This window comes from Meles meles, chromosome 8 (genome assembly GCF_922984935.1).
Source record: "Meles meles chromosome 8, mMelMel3.1 paternal haplotype, whole genome shotgun sequence".
NCBI lineage: Eukaryota > Metazoa > Chordata > Mammalia > Carnivora > Mustelidae > Meles > Meles meles.
The window spans coordinates 5,138,299-5,152,038 of NC_060073.1; the positions used below are offsets into that span (position 1 = coordinate 5,138,299).

At 61.3% G+C, this 13,740-nt stretch overlaps 1 protein-coding gene across 2 annotated transcripts; it reads right to left on the reverse strand.

Annotated features, from left to right (window-relative positions):
• Positions 1–5,434: 5,434 nt before the first annotated feature.
• On the reverse strand, positions 5,435–13,381 carry SSH3 (slingshot protein phosphatase 3). Of its 2 annotated transcripts, none has more exons than XM_046017083.1 (14): positions 13,105–13,381; positions 12,556–12,593; positions 11,751–11,982; positions 10,731–10,849; positions 10,579–10,650; positions 10,162–10,227; positions 9,858–10,046; positions 9,682–9,775; positions 9,115–9,243; positions 8,976–9,022; positions 8,259–8,405; positions 7,910–8,110; positions 7,513–7,786; positions 5,435–6,455 (listed from the first exon to the last, which is right to left on the reverse strand). In XM_046017083.1, the coding sequence occupies exons 1-14, from the start codon at positions 13,168–13,170 to the stop codon at positions 6,180–6,182; spliced, it is 1,950 nt and encodes a 649-aa protein (XP_045873039.1). In that variant the 5' UTR covers positions 13,171–13,381; the 3' UTR covers positions 5,435–6,179. The 2 variants fall into 2 exon arrangements, with proteins under 2 accessions (XP_045873039.1, XP_045873038.1); XM_046017082.1 differs by having other exon boundaries at positions 12,556–12,596; positions 13,105–13,380.
• Between the last annotated feature and the right edge of the window lie 359 nt (positions 13,382–13,740).

Consider the following 13,740-nt stretch of genomic DNA (forward strand, 5'->3'; position numbering starts at 1 on the left):
TGTTTGGTAGGCACAAATGATCTTCTCTATAGACTTTTTCTTTTTAAAGTAGGTTCCATGCCCAGTGTGCAGCCCAACGAGGGACTCGAACTCACCACCCTGAGATCAAGACTCAGACCCTTAACCACTAAGCCACCCAGGCATCCCTACAGACTTTTCTTGAGGGCAAAGATCATTTTCTACATCTTTGTATCCTTCCGACGACCCCACCCGACCAGGTTCATAACAGGCAGTCAAAAACAACGTGCAGAACACCTAGCTTCCACGCCAAGATGCCTGTTGGATGAGTGAAGGCTTGTTTGTGAAGCCACCGGGAATTCCCAGACTTAATAAATGATACGTTTTATCACTAATTTAAAATTTCTTGTTAGGGGCACCTGGGTGGCTCAGTGGGTTAAAGCCTCTGCTTTCAGCTCAGGTCATGGTCCCCGGGGTCCTAGGATCAAGCCCCGCATCGGGATCTCTGCTCAGCAGGGAGCCTGCTTCCCCCTCTCTCTCTGCCTGCCTCTCTGCCTACTTGTGATCTCTGTCTGTCAAATAAATAAAATCTTTAAAAATGAATAAATAAATAAATAAAAATTTAAAAATATATATAATTCCTTGTTAGGGTTTTCCCAATTATACGAAGTTTGAACTCAAAGCCAGTGGCATAGGGCTCTGACGTATTCCTTCTGTGTGTGTATCCAGTCCTATGTAAATGTTATATAAATATAATTCATATCCGGCTGTCACTGCACGGTAGCACGCGAGTGCTCACATCCTCTAGGAATTTTCGGGAAGGGAAAGCATCTTCCGCAGGGCGGGGTGTGGGCTTTGCCCCCTCCCTAGAGGCTGTGGGATAAGGATAGAACCCAGACCACAGCTGGAGGGAGGAGATCCACAGCCGATTCCCCATCGGAACCAGCCTTTAACCATCCCTCCTAGGAGAATGGGTTTGCCCATCAGCAGAGGAAGTGACTCCAAAATTTAGGAGAGGTCTCATGGTAGCGAAGGAATGTTTATAGAGTCTCGGAAATGACGGCTGGGATTTCACTAGGGGCGGACCTGGGGTCAAAAACTTACACACGTTATCTCATTTAGGCTTCGACACCGGAGGGGGCACGATCCTCACCCCCCGTTTTGCAACTGAAAAAACGGAGGCTCGAGAGATGCGGCCACTCTGCCCAGAGTCCCAAACCCAAGCTTCTCTGACTCCAGACCGTGAGCGGAGGTTGTCGCCCAAACCATCCAGTTCCCTTTCCGTGTTCTTGCACGAGCGGGTAAGACCCCACATCCTCTGGAAGAGACCGTGAGGATCACCCGCTCCAACCTCCCGCCCCGACAGCGCAGGAAACGCGCTCCGAGAGAGGAAGGGGCCCGTTCCCCGGGTCGCGCAGAGCCGGAGGCTGCTCGGCGACGCGGTCGCAGGGTGCCCCAGAATTCCAGCCCTGGCCGCACTGGCGGGGGTGGTGGGGGACACCGAAGCCCCGAGCGGTGGCCCCGGGTCCGGATCCATGAGCGGCAGAGCCGGATCCAGCCCGGGGCGCGCTCGCTGTCCCGCCCGGCTGGCGCTCCTCCTCGCCCCGCGGCGGCGCCAACCATCCCGCGGGCTGCCGCGCCCGGCCCGCGCCCCGGGAGTACCTGTCGGCGGCGCGCGGGCTCTCGGCCGGGGACCGGGCGCTGGCGCGAAGCGAGCGGGGCCGCGCGGGCCGGAGGCGGACACTGGCCTCGCCGAGCAGGGCCTCCCCCGGCCACCGCGCCTCAGGACGTTCGAGGCCCCGGGAGCGCGCGGCCGGCCGGACGCCGAGAATTTGGGAGCGCTGGTCCCGGGAGGCAGCGCGCCTGGCTTCCTCCCCTCAAGCCCCCTGCTCTGCCCCTCTGCGGACCCCTAGCTCGAGGGCACCTGAGGGGGAGCAAGGGCCACGCGGTCCTCAGAGTTAAGCAGCTGGGACCCTCGGGGCGAGGTTCCCATGGAAACCAGAGTGGCTCTTCACGCCTGCGCGGACGCGCTAGGCACGGTGGGAAATGTAGTTTCCGGGCTGCTACCCGGCGGCCAAAAGAACAGACGCCAGATGGCGCCGGAGCGTCGCGGTGGGTTCTGAGCTTCTGGGTCCTTCTCCCCCACCCCATTCCCAAACCCCGGCGCGGGCGCTGCCGGCGTAGGAGAGGCCGCGGAGGCCTGAAAGGTAGTTTCCCTTGGCTCTGAGGCGTCTGGGGCGCAGGGTGAAGCGGCGAGGGCACGCTCTCTTTGGCGCGTACCAAATTTTGAAATCTGGTGCTGAGGAGGGGCCGTCCTGGCTCGGGCCGGTCCTAAGCGGGCCGACTCGGGCCGGGCGGAGGGAGGACTCCATGGAGGTGGGAGCTGGCCTAGGAGGCACCTGCTGTCCGAGGGACGCGAGCTCCGCATCGCCCGAGGGTTCACGCCTGGGCTGGGCGACCCGTCCGGCGCCTGCCGGGCTCCTGCCCCGGCTGGGGACCGACTTGGGATTCCCTGGGTGGGGGTCCTCCCGCCCCTCCCTCCTGCTGGCCTCCGTCAGAACCGGTGAATCTGGGTGAGCCTGCCCGGGAGCCGCCCTGTGCGTCTGAGTTAGGCCTCCGGTCCGAGATCTAGAAACTTGGGCTCTGATGCAGGCCTTATCAGAGTCTTAGTGACTTCTCTGGGCTTCCAAAAGGGTGGTAATAATCATGCCTGTTCTGTCTCCTGGGAGCGTGGCGAGGTTGGATGGCAATGGCAGTGGGGTGTTGTAGGCTGGACAGTCCTTTAAGGACACAGACAGACATTCCCATTTGCTGTACGCTGGTGCAACTTCTTGGAAGGAAATGAGGCAACTCCTTTCAAAATTAAATACAAATAGGCTTTGCTTCAGCAGCTCTAGAAATAGGCCCTACAGGTTTCGTTCGTGTGTGCGCCAGAAAGTATATACAGGAGTAACTTAAGCATTACTTGGAATGAAAATTCATGAACAACCTAAATGCTCTTCAGTAGATGACCGCTTAAGTAAATAGTGGAGTCCATTGAATAGAATATGTTCTGGGGCGCCTGCATCTCAGTCCGCTAAGTGTCTGCCTTTGGCTCAGGTCATGATCTCAGGGTCCTCAGTGAGGGCTCCAGGTCAAGCTCTCTGCTCAATGGGGAGTCTGCTTCTCCCTCCCTCTGCCCCTCTGTGCTCTCCGCCCCCCTCCCCGGCCAAATAAATAAATAAAATCTTTAAAAAAGAAAAAGGATACGTATGATTATTTTAGAAATTAGGCAGAGCTTCCTGAACGGATATGCAAAAAATTTTCAAAGTGCAGAATGTTGATAGGCTGTAATTTGTTTCTAAAAGAATAGATAAATATATTTGATGCCAAGCATGGGATGTCTTTGGAGGGACTCAGAAGAAGCTGTAACGGGTTGCTTATGATGGATTGGAAAATAAGATCAAAGGGATACACTTTTTTTTTTTTTTTTTGCCCCTTTGGCAATGTGTGTGAGCTGTGTGTGCGTGTGTGTGCGTGTATGTATTTCTTAATCATTTGTCTGCATTTTTTTCCAACTAATTTCTACACCCAGTGTGGGGCTTGAACTCACCACCCTGAGATCAAGAGTCAGATACTCGACTGACTGAGCCAGCCAGGTGCCCCTGTCTCCATTTCTGACGCAGTTTCCCCTGCAGTTTTTGCTTTCCCGGGTGCTGAATTCTCACTTCTTGGAGTCCTCCATAGATTCTGGTCAGCTCCGGAGCTCAGAGTTCATGGTAGGACCGTCCTTCCCAGCTGCAGAGGCTGCAGAAGGCCAGGGCCCGGCCTTGACTTCCCTCCTGACACTGTCGCCCTACCTGACCCTAGCATGGTTTAGGACCACTGAAAGGGCAGTCTGCGTGGGACTCGTGGCTGGCCATGGGGTGGCAGGCAGCTCGCTCAGAAGGGCTGACCAGCCAAGCGGACCAAGGATCAGACTGGCTTCCCTGGATCCGACCTGTGTCACTAAGCATGTCACCCACAGATAGATGCAAATGTTCCTCTTCTACAGAACAGGTTGAGGGTGAATTCTGTCAATACATAGAGGACTATATATGTATATATAATATGGGGGGGGGACATATATTGTTAAAATATCAAAGTGGGAAGGGGGACAGGGCACTTAGGGATTTCCTGGTCTAATCTCATTGTTTTACAAAAAGAAACAGGGACTGGAGGACCTCAGTGACCTCAGTGGCAAAGCGAGGGCTAGAACCCAGGTTCCCTGCCCCTTGGTGCTCGGGGGCTAGAGCAGTGCTGGGGTCCCCCAGGATCTGGATGAGAAATGCCCTTAAAACGGGCCATGAGTTCTCCATCAATGAGAACATTGGGTGCCGCCTCCTGCCTCCGAGTCGGCTCTGGAGGACGGAGTTGCAGGCCCACCCAACCCCGAACCAAATAGTGTGTTACAGGACGGAGAATATGATCTTAGGAAGAGGGGACAGAAGCGACAAAGACAGGACCACTTGCTCTTCTTGAACACTAAACCTGACCAAAAGGAATCTGTACCCAGAAGCGGAGGGCCCGTTGAGGGGACTTCTCCCTTGGCAGTGATGGGCTCTGTTGCAGTGTGGCAGGAGGAAGGTTCTTGCGACCCTAAATGTGCTCAAGAACTGTCACCAAGGGCTCCTCAGTGGCTTAGTCGGTCAGGCTCTGCCTTCGGCTCAGGTCATGGTCCTGGCATCCTGAGATCAAGCCCTGCATTGGTCTCCCTGCTCGGCGGGGAGCCTGTTTCTCTCCCTCTGCCTGCCCCTCTGTCTGCTGCTCTGCCTACTTGTGCTCTCTATCAAATAAATAAATAAAATCTTTATTTATTTTTATTTAAAAAAATTTTTTTAAGATTTTATTTATTTATTTGACAGAGGTCACAAGCAGGCAGAGAGGCAGGCAGAGAGAGAGGGGGAAGCAGGCTCCCCGCTGAGCACAGAGTCCCATGCAGGGCTCCATCCCAGGACCCTGAGTTCATGACCCGAGTCGAAGGCAGAGGTTTTAACCCATTGAGCCACCCAGGAGCCCCTAAATAAATAAAATCTTAAAAAAAAAAAAGAACTAAAATCAAGTATCCAAAAGGAGCCGTAGCTTCTGGAACAGGCTTGGTCCTGTCCAGATAGGCGTCGGCAGCTCCCGCTTTCTCATGGGTAACTCCCTTCAGCTTTCCCAACAGAGCCAAGCACCTGCTGCCCAGGGTAGGCTTGTCCCCTCCACCCCACCCCTGCCAACCTGAGGAGCACGTGGGCAGCTACCATTTACCCAGGTCCTGCCCTAGGAGAGGAGGGAGAATGCACTGGTCTCCCCTCTTCCCTTCCCCATTCTTCCTCCCACTCCACCCCAAACCCACCGCTCCCGCACACAGGCCTGTCACAAGACACCTGGGAGCTGGGGGGAGACCCGACGAGCTAGGAGAGACCAGACTCCTCGTGTAACCAGAGAAGGATCAGACTCACGGGCAGACAGCTTTATCATAAAAGTGAAAATAATATGAAAATGTTTATTATTTCTAAGTACAAAGCCAAATACCATTAAGACTGTGAAAAACTGGCCAGAGGCCATAAAGGACAAAAAGAAGACTCTCTTTGGCCTGGTGTCCTGTGACCCAGCGCAGTGCCGTGGGGAAGTTGGGGGGGGGGGGGACAGCAGCAAAAGACCCCGCCGGTTATGGCCTGTGCGAGGGAGGCCGACCCGCCAGCCCCAGTGCAGGCCGGCTCCCCACTCCTGAGAGCCTCCGGGCCTGGGGACTGAGGTGACTCTCTGCCTTTAAGGGCCACTGGTTCTCTGGCCTAGCGGCCCCCAGGAACGAAACAGGCAGGGGTGAGGCAGATGGGAGTGGGTGAGAGAGGAAGCAGGGGCTTTTCTGCACTGGGGAGCTCGGTTTTCATATCGTGGCTGCAAGTGAATGTTTCAGGCAGCGACTGAGAATGAAGCAAGGTGTTCTCGCCCCCAAAGATATCTTCGGTCTCTCTGTCACATCCCCATTATAGACAAAGAAGGTCTTGAGCCCTTGGAGAGGAGGATATGTCTGAGACTTAAGGCTGTAGCCGCCGAGGCTGTAGTGACGATGGGGTCTTGGCGCCACCTGGGCGGGGGGGGGGGGGGGGCTAAAAGGAATGTGGACAGGTTGGCAGGAGTGAAGGATGCTCATCCCAGGAGCTGTGTGTGGGCCCCTTGATTTGTGTCTGGAGGCCATGGGCATGTGTGAGGGCTCAGGCCTCGCCCTCCTCCCCACTGCCATCCACGCTGGCCTGCCTCACCACCTTCCCGCGGAGCCTGGGTGCCGAGTCCCTGGCAGCCTCCCCCTGCTCCAGGAAGGCCTGGGTCCGGGTGGCCACCAGGGCGGCGCTATTGAGGGCCACCACAGACTGGCGGGACTTCAGGGCCGGCCAAGGCCCCTTGCGACCCCGCCTGCCTCCCTTGGCCTTTGAGAGCTGAGGGCAGGGCTCTGGAGGGTCTTCCTCTGAAGACTCATTTGAAGAAAACACCTGGGAGGGTCAGAGTAGAAGAAGGACCACTGAGCAGTCTTTCCAGGGCAGGGGCATTGAGCACAGAGCCCGGAAAGGGGCAGGTGTGGAACGGTAAGTGAATGCAGAGACTGGGCTACTCGCGGGTCACATTTCCACAAGCAAGAAGACAGCACCCCAGCCCCACGGTCCCTGCTTCTTGGCCTTCACCTGTCTACAACCTCCTGGCTCCACAAGCCCTCCTGAGCGTCTCTGCGCCTGCCATATCCTTGAGGCGCCCTCCTCCTCCTCCCCCTGCTCCCTCTGCCGCTGTCCAGCCAGTCCTGAGGGCCTTCGGGTGCTGGGCTCTGAGCGGGGCGCCGGGTGAAGACACTCTGCCCTTAGGAACACGCACCCTCACCCATCAACCATCCACACCCAGGGCCACCTCCTCCAGGAAGCCTGTCCCAAATGTTCCCGCCTTCTGTGACGAGCTCTCCTTCCTCCAGGTCGGCCATCTTGGCCTCTGGTCTTGTGTGTGCATGTGCGTGTGTGCGTGCGTGTGTGTGTGTGTAGCAGGGCAGCGTCTGGCTTCCTACAGCCAGAGCCAGCCTCCGCTCTTCTACTCGTTCCACCCGTGAAGCTCCACTGCTGAGGCCACAGCACTTGGCTGTGTGGGTGCCATGACCCCCCGCACCCCACCCTCTCACGGGTCGCCACGTCCCCCTCCTCCGGGGTCAGCCGTTGTTGTCCGGCTCCCGGCCTGCGGAGGGTGGCCGGGCAGCGCTGCCCTTACGAAGCCTTTCATCAGGCCGAGAGCGCCCACAGACTCCAGCCCAGGACTGGCTCGGCCCAGAAGCCGCCGCGGCTGCCCCTGGCCCCAGGCCTGCTCTCCGGCTCCCGAGGAGGACCACGTGCTCACTGGCCCCTCTGGGTCTCCTTGGCTGCTTTGAGGGGACCAAACAGAGCCGCCCGGCGAGGGGGGGGGAGAGCACCCCATGGGAAGTGCCGAGGAACTGCCGAGCCCCAGTCCTGGTCTCTCTCCTTCCTCCCCCCCCACCTGCCCCTACTTTTGCCCCCTCCCTGGCCCCAGCCTCACCTCGGGCAGGTCAGTGGCCCCTGAGGCGCTTTCCGGCTCCGAGGAAGGCTCCAGGAGGCTGATGGACCTCATGACCCCTCGGAGGTTGATGCGGCGCCGTGGCCCGGGCTCTTCTTTCGGGGCTGCCTGGCTCTCCTCCAGACCCATGGTCTTCACCTCCCCACCGCCCCCCGGCTCTGGCGGAAGAGGCGGGGATGGTGTAGAGACATCGGGGGCGAGGGGCTCCTCTGGGGAGGCCCCACCTGCTTTCTGCTCCCAGAGGTGGCTCTGCCGGCTGCAAGGAGGGGACCCTGAGTCAGCCGTAAGTGACCCAGTGGCCACCCGAGCCTCAAGGCCAACCTCGACACCCACCTACTCGCGCTCCCCCACCCCACCCCTCCCCGTCTCCCTCTCGAACCTGGCGGTCAGGATGCCCTGGTAGGTCTGCAGCTGGCGCAGAAAGCCGGGGTTCGGGCGAGCGACGGGCCGGAGCTCCTGCACGTGGCGCAGGGCCTGCTCCAGGCTCCAGCCATACTGCTTCATGGCGTAGGCGACCACTGTGGCGGCCGAGCGGCTGACCCCCATCTTGCAGTGGACGAGCACCCGGGTGCCCTGTGCCCTGTGGGGGCGGGCACGGTCGGTGTCAGGGAAGGGCAAGGCTGGGGGGGGGGGGGCGGGGAGGCCCTGCCAGCCAGGAGGAGTTGAGGGCACTGGGGACACTTGGAGCTGGGCTGGGGGGCGCCGCGGGAGGCCGGGGGTGCCCCCACCTGGCGGCCTCCACGAAGCGGTGGGTCTCCTTCCAGTGGGGCAGCAGCTGGGCTGACTCCTCGTCCCAGAGGCGCACGTTGTGGTAGACGAAGCGCTCCGGGTAGAAGTTGTCGATCTCGCGGGCCACGTTCAAGATGTGGCTGACCCTGCGGTGGCCGGTGGAGGGCGTGAGGCCTGGCCGACGGGGCCGGGCTGGGGGTCGGGGCACGCGAGGCCCATCGGCCCGCAGACCCGGTGGAGCCTGGCTGGTCGGGAGGGTCAGGTGGAGAGGAGGTGGCCGTGACCCCGAGCGAATCCTGTCGCCCTGCTGGGCTGGAGTTGCCCCTCTGGTCCCTCTGACCGCAGCGCTAAGCCCTCTGGTGTCGGGGTCAGAGAGCAGCTTTGAGTGAAGCTGAGACCGCGTGGACCTTCCCGGGAAATCGGTGGGCAGAGGGCAGGCACCCAGGAGAGCAGGCGGCCAGGTCCCCCAGGAGAGGGGCAGGCGCTCCTCCCTTGAGACGGGGTCCATGGAGAGGCTGTCAGGACGCCGGCTGCCCCTCCTCCCTGGGGGACTGCGGCCCTGGGGCTGGGGCAGGTTTCGCAGTGTGAGGAGGGCGAGTGGGCCCAGGGAACCGCCACCAGACCCTTCTTCCAGGCCCTTCTTCCAGGCTGGAGGCCTTGGGGGGGGCAGCAGCCCCCGAGGGAGGCGGACCGTCCCGAGGGGCTCGGAGCCCTACCTGTTTCTCTGCAGCTCCTCCAAGTTCGCGGCATTCCACTCAGAGCCCTGCGGAGGGAGGGCAGCGTCGTCCTCCGCGGCCCCAGCTTGCAGCACCCTCGCGCCCACCCTCACGCCTCACCCCTCCCGCTGCTGCTCACCAGGTAGAGGTGCGGGAAGATGCGGGAGGCGCGGTCTTGCTGGGCCATGAGCAGCAGCATCTGGTTGTCGATGAAGTCGCGGTACTGCTGCAGCGGCTGGCCCAGGCGCAGCTCCAGGGCCTGGCGGATCTGCGGGCAGAGGCACAGCGCCACCACCGAGGCTCAGGGGGTCCCTTGCAAAAGTGCCCTGATGTCCCACCCTGCCCTCTGGGGCCTCAGAGGCGCCCCCCGCCGTCCAGGTGGAGGAGCTGAGGCCAGGTGTGGGGGACTGGCTCAGCACAGGAGGAAGGCAAGGTGGGAAGGAAGGGAGGAAAGCTCTGCCCCAGTTGCAGGACACCCGCCTGCATCAGACGCCCCCTCCGCCTGCCCTGTGGGGGTGGGGGGCTCCCTCCTCACCCCTGTTCCTCCCCCCTCCCCGGCACCAGACCACTTCTTTGGGTTTTCTGTGTTTTTGGTGGTTTTGTTTGTTTGTTTGTTTGTTTGTTTTTAAAGTAAGCTCTACATCCAAAATGGGGCTTGAACTCATGACCCCGAGCTCAGGTCGCATGCTCTCCCGATTGAGCCCACCTCTTTGGAAGTGACGCTCTCCAGGTCACTGGTGTCCAGCACCTCCCACAGCTCGGCCCGGATCACCTGCTCCATCTGCTCCTGCTCTGAGGGCCTGGGAGCCGAGCCCGTCAGTCCAGGGCCCCCTGCCCCATGCCGCCACGGCACCCTCCCTGTCCCCCCCTCCCTGCACTGACCGGCCGGGCTCGGCGCCGGGAGGCCGCAGGGACTCCAGGTCAGCCATAGCCGTCCACTCGTTGAGGCAGCTTTGGTCAGAGCTCAGTCTCTCCTGGTAGTGTCCAGCCCAGGTCAGGGCGCTGCCCCCCGGCACAAGGCCGCTGCCGAGAGCCGCCTCACATGTCTGGTGGAGCACCTGGAGCGTGGCCCTGGGACGGGGCGAGAGGCGGGGTCACAGCGTCCTCCCTGCCACCCCTCCCCAGACCCTCGGCCATCTCTGAGAAGAGGCGGCCGGCGTGAGAGTGGGGCCATCCTAACCCTCACCACATAGTCTGGATGGAGATCGGCTTGAAGATTCGACTTTGCCCACCGGACGTCACACTGAAGCCCCTGAGGGAGATGGGGCGGGGGTGAGACCCAACCCCAGGCTCTGGGACAGAGCCCTTCGAGGCCAGCCCACGAGCCACCCCGTGAGGCTGGTCCTCAGGGTCTGTACACGTCACCAGGCTTCAAGATAAGCCCCGTGTGCCAGATATGGGGTAGCCGAGGCCCAGAGAAGCTAGGCAACTTGCCTAGGAACACACAGCAAATCCGAGGTAAGGATGAGTAGACCCCGACCCCAGATGTCCAGCCCGGAGCTCGTCCACCGCTTCTCGGTGCCCAGCTGCCCCATCACACACGTCAGTCACCCTGTGGGCCCCACCCCTCCCCCTTCTCCTCCCCCCAGTTGTCATCTCTTACCCGTCTCCATCTAGGTACACCTGGGTGTCACTCCAGAGAGGCAAGACCAGGCCCAGGGTGCAGCTGGGGGAACTGGCAGGGGACCGAAGAAAAGCCATTGTCCTCCAGCACCTCGCTTCCTCGCCCCCCTCCCATCCTCTCCCTGCTCCCACCTGCTGTCAGGGAAGTCCACCCCCAGGAGGACGGTCTCATCCCGGCTCAGGTGTTCTCTCGTGGAAACTACCAGCAGGTAGCGGAGCCGGGGGGGCCGGGCTGCCTCCAGCTGGGCTGCCTGGGGAAGACGGGGAGAGAGAAGCCCAGGGTCACAGGGGCCCGAGAAGACCTGCACCCCCCACCCCTGCCTGACACACACCTGGGCCTGGGCTAGGCCCTCCTCTTCTCAGATACTGGATTGGTAGCTATCACCCGACGATTCCCCACTTTTGGATTTCACGGTCCCACAAAACGTTTAAGAAGATTTTTTTCTTAAAGGGCATATGCGTGGAAAAAGGGGGAAAATGGGCCTGACATTGTCCATTTTCAATGTCTGCCCAGGAAGGAGGCGTAGGAAAAAAAATCTCTTCACTTGCCATCGCCGTCCTTCGATTCAAGAAAGGATTCTCACCCCGGAAATACTGAGGACACAATCCCCAACAAAGGACGGTGTGTCCGGGGAATAAATTCAGCTGTGGAAAGCCTGTCTGCTTTTGTTTTTCCCACTTTCGTTTTTCCCACCTTGCAGCAGACAGTGAGGTGCCCCACAGGCGTCTGGGAGCTGGTCCTCGAGCGCGCACCCGAGGCCCCCGGTGCCTGGCCCCCCCCCCTGGCTCAGCAGGACCCCCTGAGCGCCAGGCCAGGCCTTCGGTACGAGGACAACTTCTGGGGTCAGGAAGGGCTGGCGCGGGTTGCAGGAACCCCGTCTCTGTGTGATTCCCAGCTCTTGGCCCTAATCCGGCCCAACCGGACTCAAGCAGGACAGACCTCCCCCCACCAATTCCCACCCTACCAGAGACCCCAAGACTTGACTGTGCCCCGTCAAACCGGCCAGCTGAGATGGCAGGCTCGCCAGCATTGGGGGCTCCTGTTACTGCTCCCCACTCAGACACACCGGCGAGCTCCCTTCCACCCTCCTCGCCCTCCCGCCCCAGGGCAGGCTCTCCTCCCTTCTCTGGGGGCTCTGGGCCGCCCCTCACCAGGCGGATGTCGTCCTGCGGCCTCAGCAGCCCCACCATGAGACGCAGGTGCTGGCTCGGCTCCTGCTTCCCGGGGCTCTGGGGCCCAGGCCCGTCGTCCGTCTGGTCCCCGTGGGGGTCTTCTTCGCCCTGGGGTCTCTCCACCGCCTCGGGACCACCCTCCGCTGCTTCTCCCTCGTCCTCTCCATCCTGCAGCCTCAGGACAGCCCCGCGGAGCACGGCAAAGCTCTGCCTGGCAGGGTCCAGGTAAGCCGTTAGGGTCCCTCGTACCCCCCAGGACAGGTGCACCCGAATCAGCCACCAGGCTTCTGAAAACAGGGGTTGGGCCCCATCCCTGGGGAGTCGGTAGGTCTGGAGTGGAGGCCTGAGAACGTGCATTTCTAACCCAAGTGCTGAGGCCACCCCGTTTGGGGAACTACTGTCTTGGAGGCTCTCAAGCCACTTGTCTAAGGCGGGGGCGGGGCAAGGGTTGCTCCCTCTCCCTTCCACCTGCCTAACTCGGGACACGCTGCACACTTGGTGGTGATCCAGGAGTCCTCGAGCCCTGTTGTCTCTACCTGCCCTTTGGTTTGTGACTAGGCCTGAGCCAGGGTCCCGGATGGTGGTGCCCAGGGGGAAGATGGAAGCAAAAGCAGCCGGCTCAGGGCTGCGAGCCGGCTGCCAGCCGGCTGCGCCCACCAGCCGGGCCCGTGGACAACACTGCCCCACACAGTCGGTAGTTGGCTTTGGCTGTGAGTCCTCCAAGGTGGCAGCGGCCAAGCCTGGCAGCTGGACGTGGGTGTCTGTGGCGGGGAGAAGAGCTCACCTTCTCTGGAGCCGGCTTCTCCGCCTGGATGCCTGGTCCTGCTGAGAAAGCGGCCCCCAGGGCAGAGTGAGGCGGGCAGGGCAGTGGCAAGGACTCTCCTGTCTGCTCTCAGGGCTGCGGGGGTGGGATCACCTCCCCCCACAACTAAGGACTGGAACCAGGGAAGGTGTCAGATCCCTTCCCATTCCAGTCCACTCCAGTCCACTCCCCACCCAGAGGCACTGGGGGAGCCCGGGCCCAGGTCCAGGTAGGGCAGCGCGGGGTGAGAGTGGGTGGGGGTGTTGGAGGTGTCCAAGGGGTTGGCCCAGATCTGGGCCCGGCAGTGGGCAGGGCCTCTGCTGTCTAGGCTGGCGCTTTGGGGCTCCAGATCTTTGGTCTGAGTTCCTGGGAGCCTCAAGACCCCCTCCCAATCCCCTCCAGCATGATCCTTGGGGTCCCCCTCCCCGCACCCCCAGGCTCAAGGGGAGACTGGCAGTGGACAGGACGTGCTCCCCCAGGCCCAGCTGGCAGTCGACTGCGTGGGCCGGACCCCGGCAAAGCCAGACTTACCCTCGGCCCCACAGGCGTGGAGTGGCCGCTGGCCGGGGGTGAACGGCTCACGGTGACCAGGGCCATGGGGCCTGGCGGGGGGACACCTGGGCCGGTCCGGGCACTTTGCCCTCCCACAGCTCTATCGACAGTCCCTGCCCCGCAGGACCAGGAAGGAGAGACCGGAGCCACCAGGGCCTGGCACCTCCTCGGGGGCGGCCCTTAAAGGGCCAGACACTCGTCCAGCCCGGCCTGCGGAGCCAGCACGGAGCGACCGCCGCCCCTCCCTTCCCGACTCCTCCGGTTGGGTCGCCTCGCCCCCGCCCCCGGAGAGATTGGGGGCGGACCCGGGGCGGGGCGCAGGTGCGGAGGGCTGCCGGAGGGAAGTGTCCAGAGGTCCTGCAACTTGCCGGGCTTCGTTCTGGGGTTGGTCCCTCCTCCCGGGAGGCGCCCCTGCCCCTGCCCTCCCGGCTCCGCCCACTTAGGTCACCTGAGTTCTGCTTTGGACCTCAACCGGGCTATTACCTAGAAGAGATGAATCCCAGGGAGGCGGGGCTGGGGACACAGGTCTTGGAGAGGATCAAGCACAGTGAGTCTTAAGTTGGGGGGGCACCCCAAAATTATTACTCCTTGCTGATTGGCCCTCCTGCTTCCACT